At 41.8% G+C, this 21,264-nt stretch overlaps 1 protein-coding gene across 3 annotated transcripts; it reads right to left on the bottom strand.

The window, feature by feature from the left end:
- Positions 1–7,217: 7,217 nt before the first annotated feature.
- LOC143425325 (uncharacterized) lies at positions 7,218–21,029 on the bottom strand. Of its 3 annotated transcripts, none has more exons than XM_076898040.1 (9): positions 20,894–21,029; positions 19,423–19,716; positions 17,730–17,968; positions 16,087–17,052; positions 15,003–15,354; positions 13,404–13,809; positions 12,573–12,844; positions 12,108–12,292; positions 7,218–7,658 (listed from the first exon to the last, which is right to left on the bottom strand). In XM_076898040.1, exons 2-9 carry the CDS (start codon positions 19,522–19,524, stop codon positions 7,595–7,597), a joined length of 2,586 nt encoding a protein of 861 aa, XP_076754155.1. In that variant the 5' UTR covers positions 19,525–19,716; positions 20,894–21,029; the 3' UTR covers positions 7,218–7,594. The 3 variants fall into 3 exon arrangements, with proteins under 3 accessions (XP_076754155.1, XP_076754157.1, XP_076754156.1); XM_076898041.1 differs by lacking the exon at positions 7,218–7,658 and adding an exon at positions 9,989–10,164; XM_076898042.1 differs by lacking the exons at positions 19,423–19,716; positions 20,894–21,029 and having other exon boundaries at positions 17,809–17,947.
- Positions 21,030–21,264: the final 235 nt, after the last annotated feature.

The following is a 21,264-nucleotide window of genomic DNA, read 5'->3' as shown; positions in this document are numbered from 1 at the left end:
TTAAATTTCTATAATTCCATTCACACGGTCGAGAACAATATAGAGCCGCATTTTGTGCAAACACAAGAATATTCATATTTGGTCGGAACGTTAGACTTCCGTCGGAAATGAACGTTATTCATCGTCCTCGAGATGGCTTCGCGTCTGATACCTCGCCTCCACCATTCACCGAGGGGTTAAAACATTCCTCCCTTTCCGTTCGTAAATAACATCGTACTTAAACTTATGCGGCTTTATACAACCGAGCACCTGAATTATCGATCGCCACGAATGATTTCTCGACGATTTCTACAAAACAAACGAGGCACTACGCATTATCCATTTCCACAAAAAGCGAACGTTGTTGAGAAGTCCAAGGAAATTTGAATTTCTATGTACGGAATTAACTTGGCGAAGAATTCTTCGCAGTTTGCGTGAAACATCGAGCTCTAGAAAATTAGAAACTTCAGCTCCACGCGCAAATTAGAAATGTTAGATATTTCCTCGTAAAAGATAAGTTCGAAAGCATTTCGAATGATGCCACGTGAGAATTTGAAAAGATGAAGAGCAAATTGAAAAATCTTCCGCGATCACCTCGGGCTTTCGTTATTCTCGTTGAAAATCGTGCAGATCGTAGGTTACTTGAGACTCTCTTGCCCATCGATCGCACTTACGCTCACGCGTGCTGCTCGCGCGACTTGGAAACGAGAATAGAGAAGTATCACGAGCGTGATCGCGAACCCAACGTACCACTGAATGTACCTACGTACATGTATAATAACGAGCTTAAAGCGTACGCGGTTGGACGCGTTACTGTTGTGCTTAAATGGCATTAAATACGGCACCGTGGCACGTGTTCGTCTCGCAGTGCCGCGTAGAAGCGTACCAGGTGCGTCGTGCGAGCGGAATTTTAAAACCCGTGCCGATTCGAATGCGATTCTACGCGGGAAAACAATGGAAAACTGGAACTAGGTCTGAACTCGAGTCCTCGATCGACATCGCGCAGATATCGACGACTTTCCAGATTCGATTTGAATTCAAACTCGATTTAAATTTCGCGTCTAAATTCAACGATCGGCTGGGAATTTTTCGACGAAAGCGAAGTTCGAACGAAAACAAGAGAGGGACGTTTGAAAATCGAGCTCGTATTTGAATTCGCGTTTAACTTCAGGTTCGAAGGTTCGAATGAAATTCAATCAACTTCGCGAAAGGGTGGATTTGCGTTTGGGGCAGCGTCGAGGATGGCTTGTTTTAATCGGCTGGAAAACAGACGGGTAAGGAAAAAGGAAAGGCAGGGATGAAGGCAAGTTTCGCAGACTTTTCGATCCTTCTTTCGGGCAAAAGATATTACGTACGGATTGATGGTATCGTGTAACGTAACTAAATTTAACTGCAGTCACGCGAGTCAAATTTTGTGTTCGCAAAAGTTGTTGCCGGGACGGTGGTAGGATCGTGTGCCTCCTGGCAGGTGTTGCGAGGAAAAAGATTGAGCGGAATTAATCGCGCGGCTTTTTTACTCGGTTGATAATAAACGGTAACAATACCGATGATACGAAGCTCCGCATTATCGTGGCCATTCACAAAAGCTCACGTGTCTCAACTTTTCCCAGCCGTTTACATTCTTTTACTTAACCATTTAACTGTGGCTACTTTTAGCACAGCCATTAAGAAATATAAAATAAAAATATTCCATTACTGAAGCGATGTTTCATTTTAACAAATCTCTTTTGATTTCTTCTATTTTAGGGAGTTAAAGGGTTGATCTTTTCTAATTTTGATTAAAAATGAATTTGAAAGATTTGCCGGATTTTTCTAGATCAGAAATTAGAAAGGAATCGATATCGTATTAATCTATGTTAATTGTGGAAATTTCTATGCAAGATTTGAGTATCCTTTCTCGTTTTCTTTCTGCGAGCGATGCTGACACGACACACCTAGTACGCAAGGTTCATAGAACGTCACCCTCGATCCATACGAACGAACAACGTGATCCAGGTACAACTGTTCGCTAAGAATAGCTAGAAGCGTGAAACTGATTCAGCCTATCGTTCTAACTAACGCATAATCATCAATGGCGTTACGTGAGAATCGAGAACGACACTAGTAGAAAATTATCATCTATCGTAACCCTCGTAGAATCGTAACTCTCGATAGCTTTACAAGCTGCAACAATTTATTTCTACAGCTAAACGTAAACGTGAACGGTACGCGTAAATCCCGAAATGTGGAACGTCTAAGTCGAGCAAAGGGGAAAGGTTCGATGCCTTAATCGTCGTTAATTATTCGCGACAATGTAAATTTCATTTCCCGTTCCGGTTTTCCGTCCGATAAGAAATAAGCGAAAGGAAATCTCGAATGGGAATGAGAAAAAAGGTACATTTAAATCGAACATTTCAAAGAAACAAGCTTCGTGCACCGGCTGTGCACTCTGCACGCTACAAAAATAGATCAATTAGGACGATTCCAGTTTATTCGTGAAAGCGATCCAACTTTCGGGATTTAATAGAAAATACAGATGCAGGTACTAGACGCTATGCGTAAGAAGCAACATGTCCGCGACGATGATGTCTCCTGTCGAGCAAACGATTTTCGACCTGTTTCGCGACCCGTTTCCCTCTTCTCTTCTTCTTCTTCTTCTCTTTCTCTTCATTTCCGCCCTCGCTGTAGTAAACGCGATTCCACTCGAGTAACTCGCGTTTCCTGGGAACCGAGACGCTAATGGCAGATTACAGACGATGTTTGTCCTTCATTCTACGGCAGTTATTACCTCAAATTGTGACAATCAACAGCGCGCGGTTGCTCGAGAGTTACTCCATCGGTTCTATGAATATGCAATGAATCGGACGCCCGCTGGAACACCGTCACATACAAAAATAACTTCTCATTCTTTCAGCGTTCCACGTTAAAGCCTCGCCAGCGAACAAACAACGCGTACAAACGAAATTTTCATTTAGTTACGGCCAACGGTGATCCCACACGCACGATCCGCCGTGATCGGAAAACACTTCGGGCGTTGAAAGAAAAACGCTGTCCCTTGTGGAAAAGAAGATGGTATCGTCGCTATTTTCCTTGTGACGCGAAATAAAATAATGATTACCGTTAATGCACGTCTCGCACGAATAACATCTCGCACTTTGCAACGTCTCTTCATCTGTTTCACAGAAAATGATTTGGCATAAGCTACACCGACGCCCAATCGATCCACGTTTCACGAAACGGAACACTGCATTTCGATCTAGATTTCAATAACAAGCCATATCCTATTAACGCGAAATTCCTCTCGCAGTCTCAACCTGTTTTCTATTTCTATTCCTATCGTTAGATTCGAGTAATCGAATGTTTCATAGATTCGAACGTTCGACGGGATTCGTCGTCAATGTTCGCGCGAGTATCTTCGTTCACCCTTGCCTACCCTTCTTAGATAAAATGCTCTGTTTAACGATCTTTCATTTTCAGGATACTTCGATGCAGATTGTCTGAGATTCACAATTTTGTTCGAAATCCAGAGTTGACAATTTTTTAAGCAAAGTGAAAATTTCCTAGATTCCTCTGGAGCGTAAGAACCAAATTAAAGTCCGATCACGTTCGTCACAAACGAGCAACTAATCCAGAACACTTATCCCGATATTTGGATTCGAGAATGTTACGTGGGAACAATTGAACTAAGAAGGACAGATCGTACGCCATCCATCGGTGAATCTACGACAGCCGTGCGCCAGCAACTCTCGTTCAGACGCCACCCTTAGAGATCCCTTAAGACGAAGACGCTTGATTAAAACCCTAACAACTAGAGAACTCCGTTAGTTAGCGAGTTTATACGGTTTAAAACGGTACTGCAACGTTATCATGCCGTTTACAATGTTGCATAGAGATACAGACACGGACACAGACACGCGTTTAAATATTATGTTCCGCCACGGATGCACAGCGATTAAGAATATACACAGCTCGAATTGTACAGAGTCCCCTATAGCCTCTTAAATATTTAAAAACTCTGTTCGACGATATTGTACACATTGTATAGCCTCCGATTACAAATGCTCCTCTTTTCCTTCAATGCTTCTCTTCGTTCGTTTATTCTCTCTCTCCCTCTCTTTCTCTCTGTCTCTCTCTCTCTCCCTTTCTCTCTCTCTCTCTCTCTCTCTCTCTCTCTCTCTCTCTCTCTCTCATTTCCCTTTCTTGTATCCTTTTGTTTCTCCCCGTCCATTCTTCTCGCATCTTTGTTGAACAACGACAGAACAGAGTCGCATTTCGTTACAGTGATACACTCTTACGTTCTGCTTTCAAAATATATTACGCACAGATGTACTTATTTACTTACTTACTTACAGATGTATTACTCTAGTTCGAAGAAACATAGTGCGGTCGTAAGTTGAACCCTTACGCGACACGACACAGTTGATATGATGAACGTCCACGGATGTGTAGGCAGCATTATACATACGTGTTTCAAGAAGAATTGAAACAGAGTTACGCGAACGATATTTTACGCCATTAAAGTAAAAAGGATGGTTATTTCGCGTGAAAAAAATAAGTCGAGAATGTGCGACGAAACGTTACATCTTCTTGCGCGACAATTTATGGAACAGTACAGTGTTATTATGACCGAGTAACGTTTCTAAATTTCAAAAAAGAAAATTCTTAACTAAAATCGAACTTGATCCTATACCATGTACACCCTATAAAACTCCAACATCGATTAACTACGGAGTTACGAAATGAAATTTGCGTGCAAGGAGACATTGCCACATATTTTAGACTTATTTCTTCATTTAGAACCTTGCGTGGCATCCATTACACTTTACACGGCCTTAAATTAAGACTCGATAATTATTCTTAATCGTACTCGCGCGCTCGAGACACGTCTCGTTTGATTTTTAGATCGAGACCACGGTCGCACTATATTTCCTCCGCTGAACGAACACGCGTAGCTGGGACACGCAGTGTTTCCCCGAGTGTTTCGCACGATCGTGCTAGCACGCTGGTCCTTCGATCAGAATTCTTTCGGCTCGAGATCTTAGACGCCCGTGAATCTCTGCGACTGCCGTTTAGCGGGTACGCGTGCGTACCTACGTCTGCTCGCTGATAGCTTCAATTATCACCGCTCTGGGCGTTATCACGAGGTAACCAGTTCGCGCGGCCCGAGTCGCAACGAGGAATCGATATTGTCACTTCAATAACGCGTTCACGGTGCGCCGTGCGCGCAGAGTTGCTCGTAACAGATGTTACTAGGTCACCGAGGCAAGACAGCACACGATTCTCCATGAAAAACCTGGATCGGAAAACGTGATATAGAACGTTTATCACCCAGATGGATTTTCACTTTCGCGAAACTTTAATCGAAGTAAATACGAAACGTGGGCGTTTTCTCTCCGTTACATTAAATAGCTTGGAAACGACAGTGTAGCTCACGAAAATGGATATCGTTCTTCTATTCTCTTCTCTTCTCTGACTGGTTTCAGGGGATCGGTGTAAATGCTGTGAGAAGGCAGCTTTTTCTAAGGAAACGGTATTCTTTTTGTAGACTCACTTTACATTTTATATATATATATATATTCGCATATATATATATATATATATATATATATATATATATATATATATATATATATATATGCGAATGATATACTGTATATAAGTGTATATCGATTTTTGTATGTATATGTTAGATTTATCCCTTCAAAGAGAAAGTTTCCAACGCCTGTTAAACGTTTCCCATTTATTCTCCCGTGCAGATTAATATCATCTATTATGAGAAACTCTGAAAACGTTTAAGTATCAAACAAAATGTCGTATATAAAAAATAGAAGAATGTGCTATATCACGAGCTCTCGCAGCTCCAATCCACTGTCACGTAATGCGTTCGATTGAACCAAGCGAACGCTTAATTATCTCGTCGCCTGGGCGAAACTTGTTCGAGCCAAAGAGGAAAAGTATACGGTGACCACTCAATTTCACTCGCGAGGAAAGTTGCGAACCGCTCCGTGGAATTTTCCCCGGCGATGAAAAAACAGATTGCACGATTTCCCTTGGAATTTTAATGGCCTGCGGGGAAGTGGATGGAGTGAACGTTCGAGTACGAGAAAAAAAGAAAGACACAAGTAGCAATATAATAGAAATGATGTAGCTGCGATTTCACGGTCGCACGGTTATCGATGAAACTATTAAAAATCTTCTAAAAGTAGACAGAACGTCGTTTAAGAATCACTTGCGCGATATCGATCGGATGCAGAAAGTAGACTGCCGCGTATTATTGAACGCTTGCTACGCTCGCTACGTATCGAATTTTCCCGTAGAAAACAATTTCACCGGCTACCCTACGCCGATGTGTTTCATTCTTTTATTTTACCATCTGCCTACACGATCGTAAATGCGACAGAAAAAAATTGCAGTCGGATATAAAAAATGTTCGATATCCTTCTCCAGTATTCCTCTGCTCCCGTTCGAATCTATACAGAGTTCGGAGTGTAATAAAAAATATAAAGATATTCCTTCTCGTTCCAGCAAAAAAAGTGTTTCTTTTTTTTCATGTCTTTTTTTTTTTAAACATCTTCATGCCGAGAGCCAAACTCTGTGGTTGCAATTGAAAAATGCCTCCAGCATGTTCCCTTTGTTCCTTCTTCTCTCCAAATACAATTTTACGTTTCGAAAAAGTTACAAAAATAGTCTCGTATTTGCCTACTGTACTACGTATCTATTCTCTTCTGAATACATAAAATCCATTCTTCGGAATATATCACATGTACTGTAAAATATACATATATATATATGTGTGTATATATATATCAACGTTTAAAAAGAAGGAGAAATTGAAAAAATGATGGATTAAATGACAATAACGAATCCTTCATTGCGATTGCGATGACAAGAGATTAATACGATCCTGACTATATAAATCTACCTTGTTAAAACGCCTTCCGCTCCCCCTGTCGCTCCTTCTTTCTATCTCTTCCTCTCTCTCTCTGTCTCGATCGTTCGCAAAATTCATCATTCACAAAAGATCCATCGATACGGCATTTTGTGCATTTATCCGCCAACACGCCGCGTTTATGGCTGACAAACAAACTTAAGCGAGTTCGCGCAATGATAATAATACTGATTTACCGATTTTCAGACGGAAATCGTTCGGAAAGATGGCCAACCAGACACCTCCGAGTACCTTCCTCCATTCACGCAGATAAACGCACGCTGACATTTATCAGCACACATCGAATTCATTCGTGTTCCCAATCGAAAATTCTGCTCGATCCACTTTTACTTTTAGACCAACGCGAACGAGATCTTGAATAAGGTACCATCAATGAGATCTGTCTTCCGGTACGATCGAAGAACTTTGTATATATGAACGTTTCTTTTCGTTCGATCGTACGATCAGAGAAAAGGAAGGGAATGGTGAAACTGGAGTCTCTTTTTTTTGTTTCTTTTACGAGAACTTACCCTTCGTCTTGGCGTGTTGATTGGCATTTCGCGGGTCACTACGATGGATAGACGTGTCACGTACCCGTTGAAACCGCTGGACAACGCGTACCTACCGTGTTTTGCCGCATTCTTCGGTTCACATTGTGTACTGAGACAACAGAATTCGGGGAGTCGTTAAGTTGCTCGGCGGCTCGGGTCAAGTAGTACACCAGGCCAGAATCACCTTCTTGAAGGGAACGAAAATCGCTCGATCTGGTTCGCTGAGAACAGAAAATGGTCGTAAAAAATTTAGCTTCTTCAAGTATTTCGTATATCCCAGTAAAAAACAATAAAATCATTCTAAAAGTTCCATTTTTTCTTTGAGATGGCAGACAACGATAACAATAACTGCAATAAATAATTTAAAGACTTCGTTGTCTGAGTTAACAAAGACCAGTCATTATTTCGTACTGATTTCTTACTGAAAAAGTCGTTTAACCATGAAATACTCATTTTATAACAGAATAGTAGTAAAAAGTTATTTACTGCTGGCAATGTATCATATCGCAACGCAGGCGTCGAAGCCAGTGCATCATTGCAAGACGTAACCACGGTTAAGTGGAGAAGAGGAAGAATAAAAGGACGAACGACCGGTTAAAGATCAATGTTGCACGATTCTCGTGCTGTGGGTTCGCCTCTCGCGGAAGAACCGAACGAAAATGCAACGTAACGTGTGCATCTTAATAACGAGGACCGGTTGCACGAAGCCAGTAAGTTTACTGCATTTCCCGTGTACTTCGACTTCAACCGGTTGCACTTGTATCTCTTGATCAGCCTATAAATTCTGAAAAATTGGACACAGTCACGCAATCGAGTCGCATCGCGACAGCTTGTTTCCTCTGCAAATGAACCGCGAATCGGGACAGGCAGAGGCGCGACAAAGGTCGACCTCGATCGGCATTGAAATTAATATCACTGCTTTCCCTCGACTATCGAGGTGTTAAGTTCTCGATGATTCCACTCGAATTGGTCCGCGAGTATTATCAATGAACGAAAGTTATCGAACGTACTTCCCTTCGACCGCGTTTCGAGTTCAACGGCGTGAAGTAACGCTGCGGATACCTTCTCAAGATGGGAATTAAAGGAGGCGTGCATCCAGGGACGATGATTATCACGCGAGCATCTCGAGCCAAACTTGAACCGATTTTCCAAGGCTTTTCTACGGCACGGACGTCCCTCACGACGACATGTACGACGGACATGGCTATCGACCCAGTCGGCCAAACCCAACAACGTTTGATCCACGCTGGCGTTCGTTACTTTTCGGGTCACCGTCTCTCGTCTCTTTTTATTACTGGTTTTTCCGTTGATAGCAACCACGAGATACTTTTTTCAGGTTTCTCACTGCAAACGCAACGCTCGTTCTGGCAAAGTTGCGAAACTGCAATTGCAACGACTCGATTGTTTCGTATAAATCTACAATATCTATCAGCGACTGTTATATTTAGGTAAAAATGGATGTTATACGATGAAGGAAAAATTTATCCGTTCTCTACGTTTAAAAAAATAGATTTCTGTCGGCTCGTTGGTTTATCAAGAAAGGAACGAACGCGCTGTTTCCTTCGAGTTAGTTGCGCGTGCCTAGAGTCTATTTATATGCTTCCTAGTTGCTTGATTAGATACATAATTCGTTAGCATTGTGGTTTCTTGCCGCGGTCTTTATTTTATCTTCTGATTATGTTGCGGAGTACCGTGGATCTAACGTTTACGATGTTCGAATAACGAGCAAACGCGATCATTTTGGAAACAGAATTAGGAGCACCACGAGCGCTAGTAAAACACGCGAAAGAGTATTCGTTTCGCGCGAATAATATTTGCATTGTTGATCGGCACTTTACAACGCCCAGCTCGGGGCACTATGCAGAAATATAGTTATGAGAATAGCTCCGGTACACCCGTGGGGCTAATTATTTCCTAATCTTTCATGCGAAATTGCACGAGCGGCTATCACCATGAAATATACATTTAACAGCTAATTCAAAATTAAAATCGTATTATACTAAAAATTAGGTCAACTAACTTTGTACGTTATTTATTATATACTCGCAAGAATATTGTCAGGATATATTATATTTTCATTAAGTAACGTCACTCGTAATTAATTAACGAGTGCGATCAGCTGACGAGAATTTATAAAAATATCGATCGACCGTACATGTACATGTGTGTACATACATTTATATATTTATCTACGTATAAAATAGTGTACTTCATGCAGCTGCCCTTTTTTTATTCTCGGAATAAGAATAGACGTAAACCTTTCACGTATGATGCATGAAGCGTATCGGTTAAAGTCTACGGTTTCAATGCTATCCCGTTCTATGGACGTGAACTGAATGGCGCCTTTATTCCTCCGCTGCTTTAAACATTTAATGCTGACGTTCTGAAATAATGTCCATTAGAAAGATCGCCTTGGACGAAGAAATAACTACGAAAAGAAAAGCGTTAACAAAAGATCGTTTCGCGTGCAGATTCGACGTTCCATCGTCGATTATTCAGTTTCTATCTCATAATGATCTCTCTGCCCGTGAGAAACGTAAAAGTTGCACAACTTTGCCGGATTTCCAGTTTTCGCGTACAGTTTAAATATCGTCGATGCACATGGAATTGCGTTACACCATCGCGCGTAAACTCCTAATGCGCAGGTTGGATCTAGGCGATCGGTGGCCACGACACGACCAAGTCACCATTATTTATTCATCGTGTTGTCGATCGGCAAAACACTTGCTGCAAAGTGCCAGCAGACTGGAACGCTCTTATGCGCGTAACGTAAGGATTTGATACGATCATCTCGCAAGCGAAGAGCAGAAAATGATCTCGAAACGGTGTCAAACGATCCCGTTCAACTACCAACTTCAAATAGCACGTAGGTGTTAACTGCAATTACACAAACCTTACGTAACGACTTTTTCATCAGCTTCACTGGAGGCCACAGGTTTGCCTTTAAAGGCACAGACTGATAATGAGTAACGGCTATTATATAAATTAGATAATTTCAAAACACTCCAATTGAGCGCGTGCAAATTCATTACATTATCACTCTGTTTTCTGTAATGAAATTCTTATGGCAGAAATACGCAACTACAGTTTCTTCTTTGCTTCTTTGCTAGAGTGCATTTTGCAAGATCCAATTCCTTGCGACACAACTATGCTTTTAACGAATGTGCAAAGAATATTTAACGCGTTGGACGTTCGACGTACTCTTACTTCCAATGCTTGAGCTTTAAGTTCTGAAATGGAGATGTAAGTAAAAATAATTTCTGCACGAAAGATCGTTCCCACTTTTTATAGTTTTAGACCGATTCGTGCCGGCAATTTTCTCATTGCTTCACACCGACTAGCTGCTGCATAATTCCAATACAATTAGAAGAGCAACCAGAGAGTCCTGGCTCTCCTTCAAAAAGAAGCAGTATTTCGCAAATATTTTCAACCAGCTTCGAACAGCGTTCATCCATTAACTAGCGGAAGCGAGCGAATTACCATAACTTTTACGCCGTGAAACAATAGTTGTTAAAAGTGGCGGAGAGTTATCGAGCGGCGTTCACAGGGTGAACTTCGCATTCCTCCACGGGGAAGTGAGAGCCCATACCCAAATTACTCCGCTGCTGCATGTGCATACGGACCCGCGGTGCAGGTGCATGCGCGTACTCCCATCAACAGTAGGAACAGAGACGAACAGGGGAGTTGGAGTTATCGCGAGTGGAATTGCTTCTGTCACGCAGCTCATTCCACGTTCGACCTATTATCTCGAGAACACGAGTGCAATTACAAAATTAAATACGTCGCGGGCCGATTCGGGAAAGGCCTGCGGCTACTGCTCCGCCGCTGGCGACGATTTAATTGAGAACTCTTGGAAGAACTCGCGACACGCCGTTTTGTTTCGACTACGTTTAAAAGGGAGGTAGAACACCGGAGCGCGAGGCCGGGCCTCGCAAAACACTGGTAACAGAATGCATCACGAAAGCTCGCACGTAACAGAATGATCGCTATTACTCCCTTAACTGCAGAAATTTGAGCAATCCGCATGACGATCCCCTGTTCGTACGCTACTGGAATTGAACGTTGGTGATGATTCGTAAAACGGGTACCCATTAGCTTTTTGGAGCAGCTACATCTACTAATTATCTGTCCTATTTGTTCTCTTTTCCTTTTAAGAAGATACTTTGTAACTTTAGGAAATTTTTGAAGGCCAAAAGAGCAAAGCAGAACAGCAAAAAGTACACAAAATAATTCTGGCCTCCTTTTAATCATGATTTTCAACAATCGTCTCACTTAATATCAATTATACTTTATTATACAACTCGGTATCCGTGTCACGTTTCCCAAGCATTTCGTTAACACTGTTTTCACCGCGGTAACAATGCAGAGTCGCGACAGTGGCGTTGTGTTAATAGGAACTGCTAAAACGCGACCAACGTTCGTTCGATAAAAGGCCCTGGTTATTGTTCCAGTGAAGCAACGAAGCTCGTTTCATAAAAGGCTCTGACTCGACGTGCGACACAATTTGCGTGTATAAGGAAAAAATTGTCAATCTTGCGCGAACACCTGCTGAACAATACTCGAAAGAAATTTCTAAAGAAACGTCTGACGCTATCGTAGTATCGCTCGAGGAGTAAAATAATTTAGAACGGTTACCAGTGACGGTGAAAGGCGAATGAACGATAACTTACCAATCGAAGAATCTTCTGCCGTGAAAAGTGCCATCAGAGGAGCCGTTTAAATAGGGTAACTCCACACCAACGTGTATCTCCTCACGACCAGGTACGGGTCCCACGTATCTGACTCGGCCTTGAAGAACTTTACCCTCTGGCGATATAACCTTCACGAGATGATCCAGCTTGAGATCCCTTGGTATCTGCCGAGAAACATCGACCGCGGTGATCGTAAACGAAAAATCAATGATTCTAACAAGTCTACCTAAATGTTATCTTTAATATCGTGTCATATATATTCAATTTATCGATCTGTCATTAACATATATTATCAGTGCCACTGGATGACCCGCAATATTTTACTTTAATACCGTAGCACACGATTAAAGCCTGATATTATTGAAAATCTGAACGATTAATCTCCACGTAGTTGATTAGTTCAGCTTCCATAGTGCTAATATCTTGAGCGTTGATGAAATTTACCTTTGGCAGGTACGGTCTGGCATCCTGCGGCGGATGCCAGTCACGGATGAGATCCGGCTCGGAGAATCGTCGCGTACGTCTCCGCCTGGTCGTCTGTCTGTTCCAATAATCGGAACTGACGCCGCTACTGGATATTGTCAGCATCGAATCGATGCTCCGTCGCAAATAATCCTCCGCCTCGTCGATCAACGACTCGGTCGAATCGCCGCTGTTATCGCCGGTCACCAAATCCGAGCGCAAATTCGGCAAACTGCCGCGCGTCATCGGGCAATCTGCAAGCGAACGGAGCGACCAACTGTTAAATCCGTTCCCATTGAGGTCGCTGACTAAGAAACGTACAATTCGTAGCTGAATTGAAGAATTGATAAATGTAAATTTATAAAAACGAACTCGGATGAATATTCAACTTTTCATAGATCATGCGTAAGATAAAGCAACTGCTATATTTTTTTGGGAAAATAGGTGAACGCACGAAGAGTATTAAAATAATATTAAAAAGCATAACGTAGATTATATGATCAAGTTACTCGTTTGTATCCTATAACGTAGCGAAGAAACACGAACCTACGGTACGACTCCGTTCAGTGCAAGGTTACTGGGCGTGACAGAAGGTTAATCTAGAGTGGTTGAGCTTCAAATTTAACTAATCCTGACTGTGAAACTTCTTTCGATTAATGGAAAATTACAGGTCCATTTATAACTTGTATTCTGACCAAAGTTTGCGTCTTCAAATTACGATTAATTACCATCTTTACCAGATACTTCAGTATTTGGCAAATCAAATTCTTTTCTTGTCGATACGAATCCATTGAAAGTATTGAAAATACGTACCTTGAAACGTGACCTTCGATCGCGTCCGCTTCGGAACATTTTTGGAAGTCTTCGAGGAGGCCGCAGGGGGGTGCACGTGAGTAGGTGAGGAGGGCATGGAGGACCAGGTTGGTCTCGGCGTGGAAGTGGCCACCGGAACTCTCCAGGTATCGAATGAGGCCGCAGTCGCTCTCCAGGAGTGTCTTCGCGATGGTCCGCCAACGGTTTCCAGTCCAGGCGACGGGATCGAAGACAGAGAGCCGCGATATCGGGAAGAGTAGAGGTCGGTGGAGAGGCGGCAGTCACAGGGACTAGGAAGTCCTGTGCCTGGATTGCAACGAGGCCAAAATCCTGCCGGTGATCCCAGCGATTCGCGTCGATGCACGTCCGGTGTACGGAGACCGCAACCACGGGAACTGAAACAGGTCTAAATAAAAAATAAAGACCGATTAAAGTTGTTCAGAAGAGGCACTGTCGCGGAGGCTAATATTTGTATTTCGACGAAACGGTATTACGGTAGTATGGCGACGTTATTAAAAGATGCGAAATGAAATTCAGGAGGCGGAAAATTTCCAGACGAAGGGACTGAAAATATATACAGACTTCAAGGCAACATTTTAATCCGTGACTTCATCCTAGTGGGACGACAGAAACGATAACTAACTGTAAAGCATCGGGACAATATTATTGGAATTGATCCCACGCATTCATCGAAGCAATAAATGTTCGGAATCAGTAGTATCGTAAACAGACGAGACGAAGACAGCAATTAGTCATCCGAGCTGACGGTGGAATTGCGACGAACACCAGAGTGAATCGCATTAACTTCATCCGTTCGACCTTCTCCCACGCACAGTGTTTCCGTACACACTCGCGTACGTAAACGCACGCCTGTGACGGTGTTACGCGTTTCAAGAACAGTCTACTACATTGACAATTTACGACACGGACCGTGTACACGTTGATGAACGTACTCTAATTGCCTTTTGCGTAATACCCACGGGAATCAGTTACAAAGTTTCCCGCTTATATCGCCCGCGGCAAAACTATTTGAATAATGTCTTACTTTGTTTCAACAGTGTCTTACTGAGAAATTATTACTCAAGGTCTGAAAACCGATCGACTAGACGGTTCTACTGAAACTGTTTTACGAGGATGCGATTTCAGATGTACGATACTTTGATAACGATCATTGAAAGCGCTACTTTATTTACTGTATCATTACAATAAATAAAAAATTATTAAACACCAATAAAACATACGTTTATTATTCATTATCGATTAAGTATACAGAGCATTGATCATGGGTGCTAAAATACGACCTATTTCACCATACGTGGCAAAGTGCATTTGTTCTCATACAAATACAAACATGTCTTGCACTTGAAGCGCAAAATTTAGAAAACATTCGATCTCATATGCACTGAAGTATATTGTGTAAAAACACGACTCACGACTAATGTGCGTGGACGATACTATTACTACAATATCAACAATCAGCTTGTCCTACTTTTTAAACCACGAACTGCATCGTTCTTCTCCTCTGCCATAAAAGTGACGTTATATTTCTCTTTTTTTTCAACAAAGCTACGAAGACTCTGACCCCAATTCGGACCCTACCTGTGCGTGAGGATCTTGGCAGAGATGATCGGCGCTTCTAGACAGCTCTGGCACCATGCTGGTGAAACTGATGTCCGACAGCATCACTCTTCTCGCTTCCCGGGTCTTGTCGGACAATCGCAGTCTTCCAGGCACCCCGGTCGGCAGAGCAAATTTGCTTGGCAACGTGGTAAACGTATGAGCCACTTTGTGCGCGAGATAACTCTCGGACCGCCAGTGAGCTGGAAGCGCAGAAATGTCTGTTTGAGCACCAGACTCTCGTCTTGCTCCGGCGATTCTGTCCATCACCGGCCTCAAAGGCGCCGAGCTCTTTCGTCGGCTGCCCACTAAAGCTTCACGATGAATGATCGGTCTGGAAAACAAAAATAATTGTATATTTTTTCGAACGCGCACTGTTTTATAGATATCTTTGCATCTGCCAAGCAATGGAATAACTATCCCTTTTGTAATTAATTTTTGTAAAATATGTAATCGCATCAAAATCAAAGTTGATTTCCAATACAGATTAAGAATAAAACGCAAACGATATAATTAAATTACTTGTACATATAATAATGGATTATAATATTTAGTAATATATGATTACAAATATATAATAATAGCAAACGTAATTGAAGTGCCCTTTCGTTAATGTGCACATATCGGTCATCGCGACTATCATATCTGGCAAATTACAGTAGAGGAGGAAAAAAAAAGTTGAAAGCGAGTGAAAACGTTTTATAGCTGTTAAGTACCCTAGCAGCTAATTAAAGTACTTTCAGCGAATACATGCATACACATATTGGCGTGAGAGTCTTCCATCAAGTACAGAGTGAAGAGCCCTACGTGATGTAAAACTTTGTACACCCATTCTTACGAGCCATAATTTTTTCCTTGTTCTCTTAAGGATACTATATATAAAAAGCTATGCCTACAATATTTAATAACCTTGTTTTTAAATCTGTAAAAAATGTATAAACAATCTCTTTTCATATAAATAACATTAAGTTATTTAAAGTTTTGAGAAAAAAGCCCGAGTATCTGTAAATGTACACCTAAAAAATATCAATACATTGTCTTGTAATATTGAAAAACTAACTGTTACCTATAAGCGGTGGGTGGCGCGGCCAAAGTGTTCCTCCTGACCGCGTGTCTAGTCGAATGTTCAGGCTCTTCAACGACGCCGCACTTGCTTATGTCTGTCTCGACCAATACCGAACACTGCGACCACATTTTGTTCAACCTGGTGGTAGAGCTCTCGTCGAACCTGTCCACGCTTTCTTCGCGATCGATGCTCGAGCTCTGCGAGGAGGCAGCCTCCTCAACTGAACTGGTCTTTTCGCCATTGCAAACCAAAGATTCGCCCTCGGCTGACTTGGTGTATTTCAGCAGCACCGGCTGGCCAGTGACCGCGGGTTGCTGCCAGGATTCGGTCTCCGTTATAGAGACCAGATCCTCCTGAAGGCCCAAGTCGCGGCACGTTTCGTCCGTCGTGAATATCAGCTCGATATCGTCAAGCTCTTCGGACTCGTTCTCGGATTGGTCGTTTGGCTTTGGTTGTTCGGTTAATTGGTTCTGGCGTTGATGTTGCTGCGACAGTTGCGCGTCCGGATTATCGCTGAACACCGAATTGTCCCCGTCGGAGACAGACTTCAGGCTTAGATCCTCCAAATCCTTGTCCGGTATATCCAGGTGATCGATTGGCGCCTCGTTCTCCTCTTCGACGTCTTTGGATTGTCTATCAGTAGCCGCCACGTTAGAAATCCCACTTTTCACCGTATCATCCAAACTGCCGGTGGACGTAGCTGCCTGTGATTTAATACCAGCCGTGTCTTTCAGCATCGTACACTTTGACTTCTGATCCCTGAACTCCGATTTGGACGACGATCCATCGTAGCCCTTGGACACTTTCGCAAAAGTACGGGACTCCGAATCGGGATTCTCATTGTTACCACCGGTGTTGCTGTCGATTCGCGGACCAATGACCGGCTTGGATACCTCCGGCACGTCCTTCTGCGCATCGACTTTGTCCCTGGACGCGTCCATGAGTACGCCTGCTTCCTCTGACAGACTGATACCGTTTACAGGGTGAGAATGACAGCGAGAATGCAACCGCGTATATGCACGCTACACACGTGGTTATTAATAGGTGCATCGAGAACGGTACGCGTTCCTTGTAATTAACGCTAACATCACGCAGCTTCTCCGTTTAGCAATTCACGATGCTAACCGCCGAATTACGCGACTACTACGTTTCACCGTTATCGCGGAAACTTCTGAGGCTTTGATATTTTGTGATTAACTTTGCGCTGGATTCTAAAAGGAACTCGATTATGTATTCCGCAGTTTTGTTGGTATATATCCTTCGGAAGCTCCTACCATTCTAATTGGAATGGCAAATTTCTATCGTTTACTTTTCGTCTCAAAATATTAACATGCTAAGTCACGAAATCTTTTCAGAGGTAGCTGGTAGATTATGAATCGACTGGAATTAAACGACGATTGGAACGATTGCGACGAGCTAACGATCTTTTTACAGCTAAGCGAACGATTAATAAATGGAAAATGTTTCTACGCTAATGTTATCGCATTCCATGAATGAGTCGGACGAAACGAGGTCCCCTTTGTTGAAACGCCTACAATGGTTCCGTGAAGCGAATGTAGAACAGGGAGATCATGCGGCACTAAGGAAACGAAATCCGCAAACGAACCCTTTAATTGCTCACAGAGACGCATTTCGAGACTCACTCTTTGACGTCCTCTACTGCAAGTGGAAAAAGACGGGCCTGGGGCGGCGGGCTTGTAGCAGCATCACTAGAAAACTCACTGTTCCTGCTTAGGATCTTTCGCCTAAGGACGTGATTCTCAAGAGCGAGCCTCTCGACGACGTCGACGTAACTCTCGCCAGAAAAATCACCGACGCTCTCCTTAAGACGACGAAGCTCCTCGCGCGAGGAATCCAGTGCAGAGCGCAGTGATATCACAGTCTGAAAGAAAACAAATAGATAAATAAATGAATAAATTGAATACGAATCGGTGGCGTGCAGCTCATGGAAGCTGTAGAAGCGCCGCTTCCCTCGTATCTTCTAAAATATAAATAATAAATACATATCGTGCGATTATTTTTTCAAAATATTTGTATTGTATCTATTTTAAGATCAAAATGAATAAACTGTTATTTATTTCTTTTTTATCATATATCTTGTAATTTTTGTAATTTTTATGGAAAATACGCACGCCACCGATATAAATAAAAAAATGGTTGCGATTCAAAAAGTTCAGGAGCAAAATCTATGTGTACAATTGTAACTTAAATCGTTTTTTCAATGAGGATACATACGTATGATTTTAAACGCATTTATGTTACCTTGAAGAATTTTCGTCTCATGTCTACGTTAATGTCCTATGTTATCGAAAGCTACTATATGAACAGTGTCGTTCCTTTTTTTTATTCGTCGTGCAATTGTGAATAAATTGCCCGAGTATCTGGTCGTCTACGAGCATGAAAACAGGGAATCACGTTGTAAAGCTTTGAATCGACAACGATATCTGTGATTACAAAGTTAATAACGCCATTTCAAGACAAACCGTGCACTTTCTAAAACAGATGGAGCCTCAAAGATTTAATGACCAAGAATGAATCCATACGTACGATGGCATAAGAACCTTGGTGAAAGTTAGAATCTAAACTTCACTGGGTTGGTATAAATCGGATAGCTTTAACAGGAAATGAGCGACTTCCCATTTGCCGATACTAGAAGCATTAATTGGTGAACAATTTTTAATTGCGAATAACTTGACAATAAAGATATTTAGACGCGAAAGTTATTACTTAAAAAGAACTCTCGATTGCAGTAACTTTACTTCGTTACAAGGAAAAAAGCAATGAAATTTTGTGCGACAAATGACACGCACTCCTTAATCCGACGGACTTTGAATCTACGTGCACAAAGGAAACCCGCCATCGTGCACTATCCAAGGTCAGGGGATCACGGAGCAAAGAGATCGAAAAGGAATGAATAACATCGGTGTATCTGGAATCGATGGCTCAAGTAAGGGTGTGTAAAGTCACCTACTGCCTTTAACTAAGCACCGTATCATCTAACCAATCGCTCATACGTGCGAGAAAATGAAGTGGAGTACACTGCAACAACAGTCTTCTTTTTTTAAACTAAACTTTAACTCACTTTTTCAATAGATAAACTGCTCTTAACACGACGAAGATTGGATTAATAATATTTGACTAAGTTCCGAATGTATAAATACCACATACCATACAATTGATATATTTATAAAATATTAAATGTGGAAAGAGAATATTGTTCTGTTAAACTGTATTGTTAACGATATATAGAGTCATTTGTTAAGTTCACCATAGGATTTGGTCGTTCCCAAGAATTGCTTAGAATTACTGCACGCTAATAAAATTTGTGGTACAGACCTGATGCAAAGCTCTCACGACGTCCAGTCCGGGGATTCCCGGGGATGGCAGGGTAAGCTGCAGCCCCTGATGGTGAGACTGCCGACCAGCTTCAGCTTCCATACCTCCTCCTCCCCGCCCGATATTTCTAACGAGATCTCGTCACCGCCACAGGTCATGCCGAAACCGTCTTTGCCTTTGTCTATTTCACCACTCTCAATTTTCATCCACTTTCGATTTCACCGATTCGAATCGATCACGTTATTTTCGTTATCGCGCACAGCCGCGACCACTGATCGATTCTCACCCTAGAGCCTCGAATCTTTAACCGAAAGCCGGAAAAGATCAATCGATGAGTAGCCACGAATATTAATAGCGAACCGTGAGAACAATCGTCGGATTTCATCTCTTCTCTTTCTTCTTTTCCATGGGGAAGATGTAAAATCGGACACGAAACACTACGGACAGGGAACTCTATAAATAGAGCCGAAAATGTCAGGGATAATTAATACGCTTGAGGTTACACGCTACGTCGGTCCGCGTATCAACTCGACAATGTTTTGTTTAAGATACGTAAAGTGTTAATTCGTAGCCGTGAAAGGTCGAACTTCTGTAAAACCTGTCGGTGGTATCGTTTATGGTCCAACGAAATGAACGCGTAGCGTAAAGTATAAACAAACGAAATATAGTTTTCGTAGTGATACGAAATGCTACCTTTTATGCCATATATACATAAATGTACAGATCGCATAGGTGTGTCGTAAATATTCTGCCCGCTAATTTTGACTACTGTGTGACTACTAACTTTCAAGTGACTACTGACTTTCAAGTATACAGTAAATAATCCTCCCACTAGATTAAATAAAGTAATATGCTTTTATATTATTCGAAATAGGTAATAATATGTACGTATATTCGACCATTGATAAATATTATAACTTTAATGTGCTATGTGCAAATGCAACGAATAGAATAAACAAGATGAAACGCGAATACTTGAAAAAGTAAATATCGAAACGAACCACTGGTTCAGAGTGAAACTTACTTCTTACGTGAATTAATTAAGTTGTATCGGTACCATTACAAAAAAATCGAACGTCGATCAGAAGAATTGTTAGTTCTTTTAGTTAGCGACGCCGTAGTAACTACGCGTAATGCCATACGGATTGATTCACTTTTACACACGCACTTTATCGTTCACTGTCGGGAACATACTATTGACGAGAACAACGTTTACGACGGTGCTTGAACGGAGTTTTCCAATAAGCAGTCATTGTTAGAACTACTAGGCTATAGTAATCAATATCAGATAATCAAGTTGACGGGTATCACTTTAAGCGTGACTGTTAAATGTTTCAAATAAATTTCCTCTATGTAATTGTACTTCCTGAAACGCCGATTATCATTTAATCCTGGCTTTTCTTTTTGTGTACGCGCACACAATTCACCAAAATCGTATAATTAGAGTTCTTACGTGAAGATAAACATTCACACTTACGTATCTCAATCTCAATTATTTAAAAAATCTCTTTTCCACAAGTGCAACGCGGCAGCGTAATTTTCATACGAATGTCAACAATATAGCTCGAGCTGTCACTTGCCCTTTAATGCAGACGACGGAATAGAAATACATAGCCAATTATCAGGCTTACCAACGTTCGCGATGCTCTCGGACAACAAGGAGCATTTTCATTAGAAGATAAATCGCAAATGTCGCGAAAATTAATAATGCTCCGTCATTGTACGCATTGGCACAAATAAAACTGAGAAATTTAAACTTAAACTAATTTTTACCACGCTTCTTTACGAGGCACCATACCCTGCCTATCTTTTATAGCAACAAACAAATTACTAGTATATCGT

Source organism: Xylocopa sonorina, chromosome 7 (genome assembly GCF_050948175.1).
Source record: "Xylocopa sonorina isolate GNS202 chromosome 7, iyXylSono1_principal, whole genome shotgun sequence".
NCBI classification, from domain to species: domain Eukaryota; kingdom Metazoa; phylum Arthropoda; class Insecta; order Hymenoptera; family Apidae; genus Xylocopa; species Xylocopa sonorina.
Note: the sequence above shows the minus strand (reverse complement) of the source record. Positions and strands in the feature narration are given on the sequence as shown.

Coding starts and splice junctions, on each gene's coding strand:
- LOC143425325 (XM_076898040.1), bottom strand. CDS start 19,524: ATGGAAGCTGAAGCTGGTCGGCAGTCTCACCATCAGGGGCTGCAGCTT. Junction 17,969..19,422: donor TCGTGAGAGCTTTGCATCAG/GTCTGTACCACA, acceptor GTTTTCTTTCAG/ACTGTGATATCACTGCGCTC. Junction 13,810..15,002: donor GCCAAGATCCTCACGCACAG/GTAGGGTCCGAA, acceptor TTTTTTATTTAG/ACCTGTTTCAGTTCCCGTGG.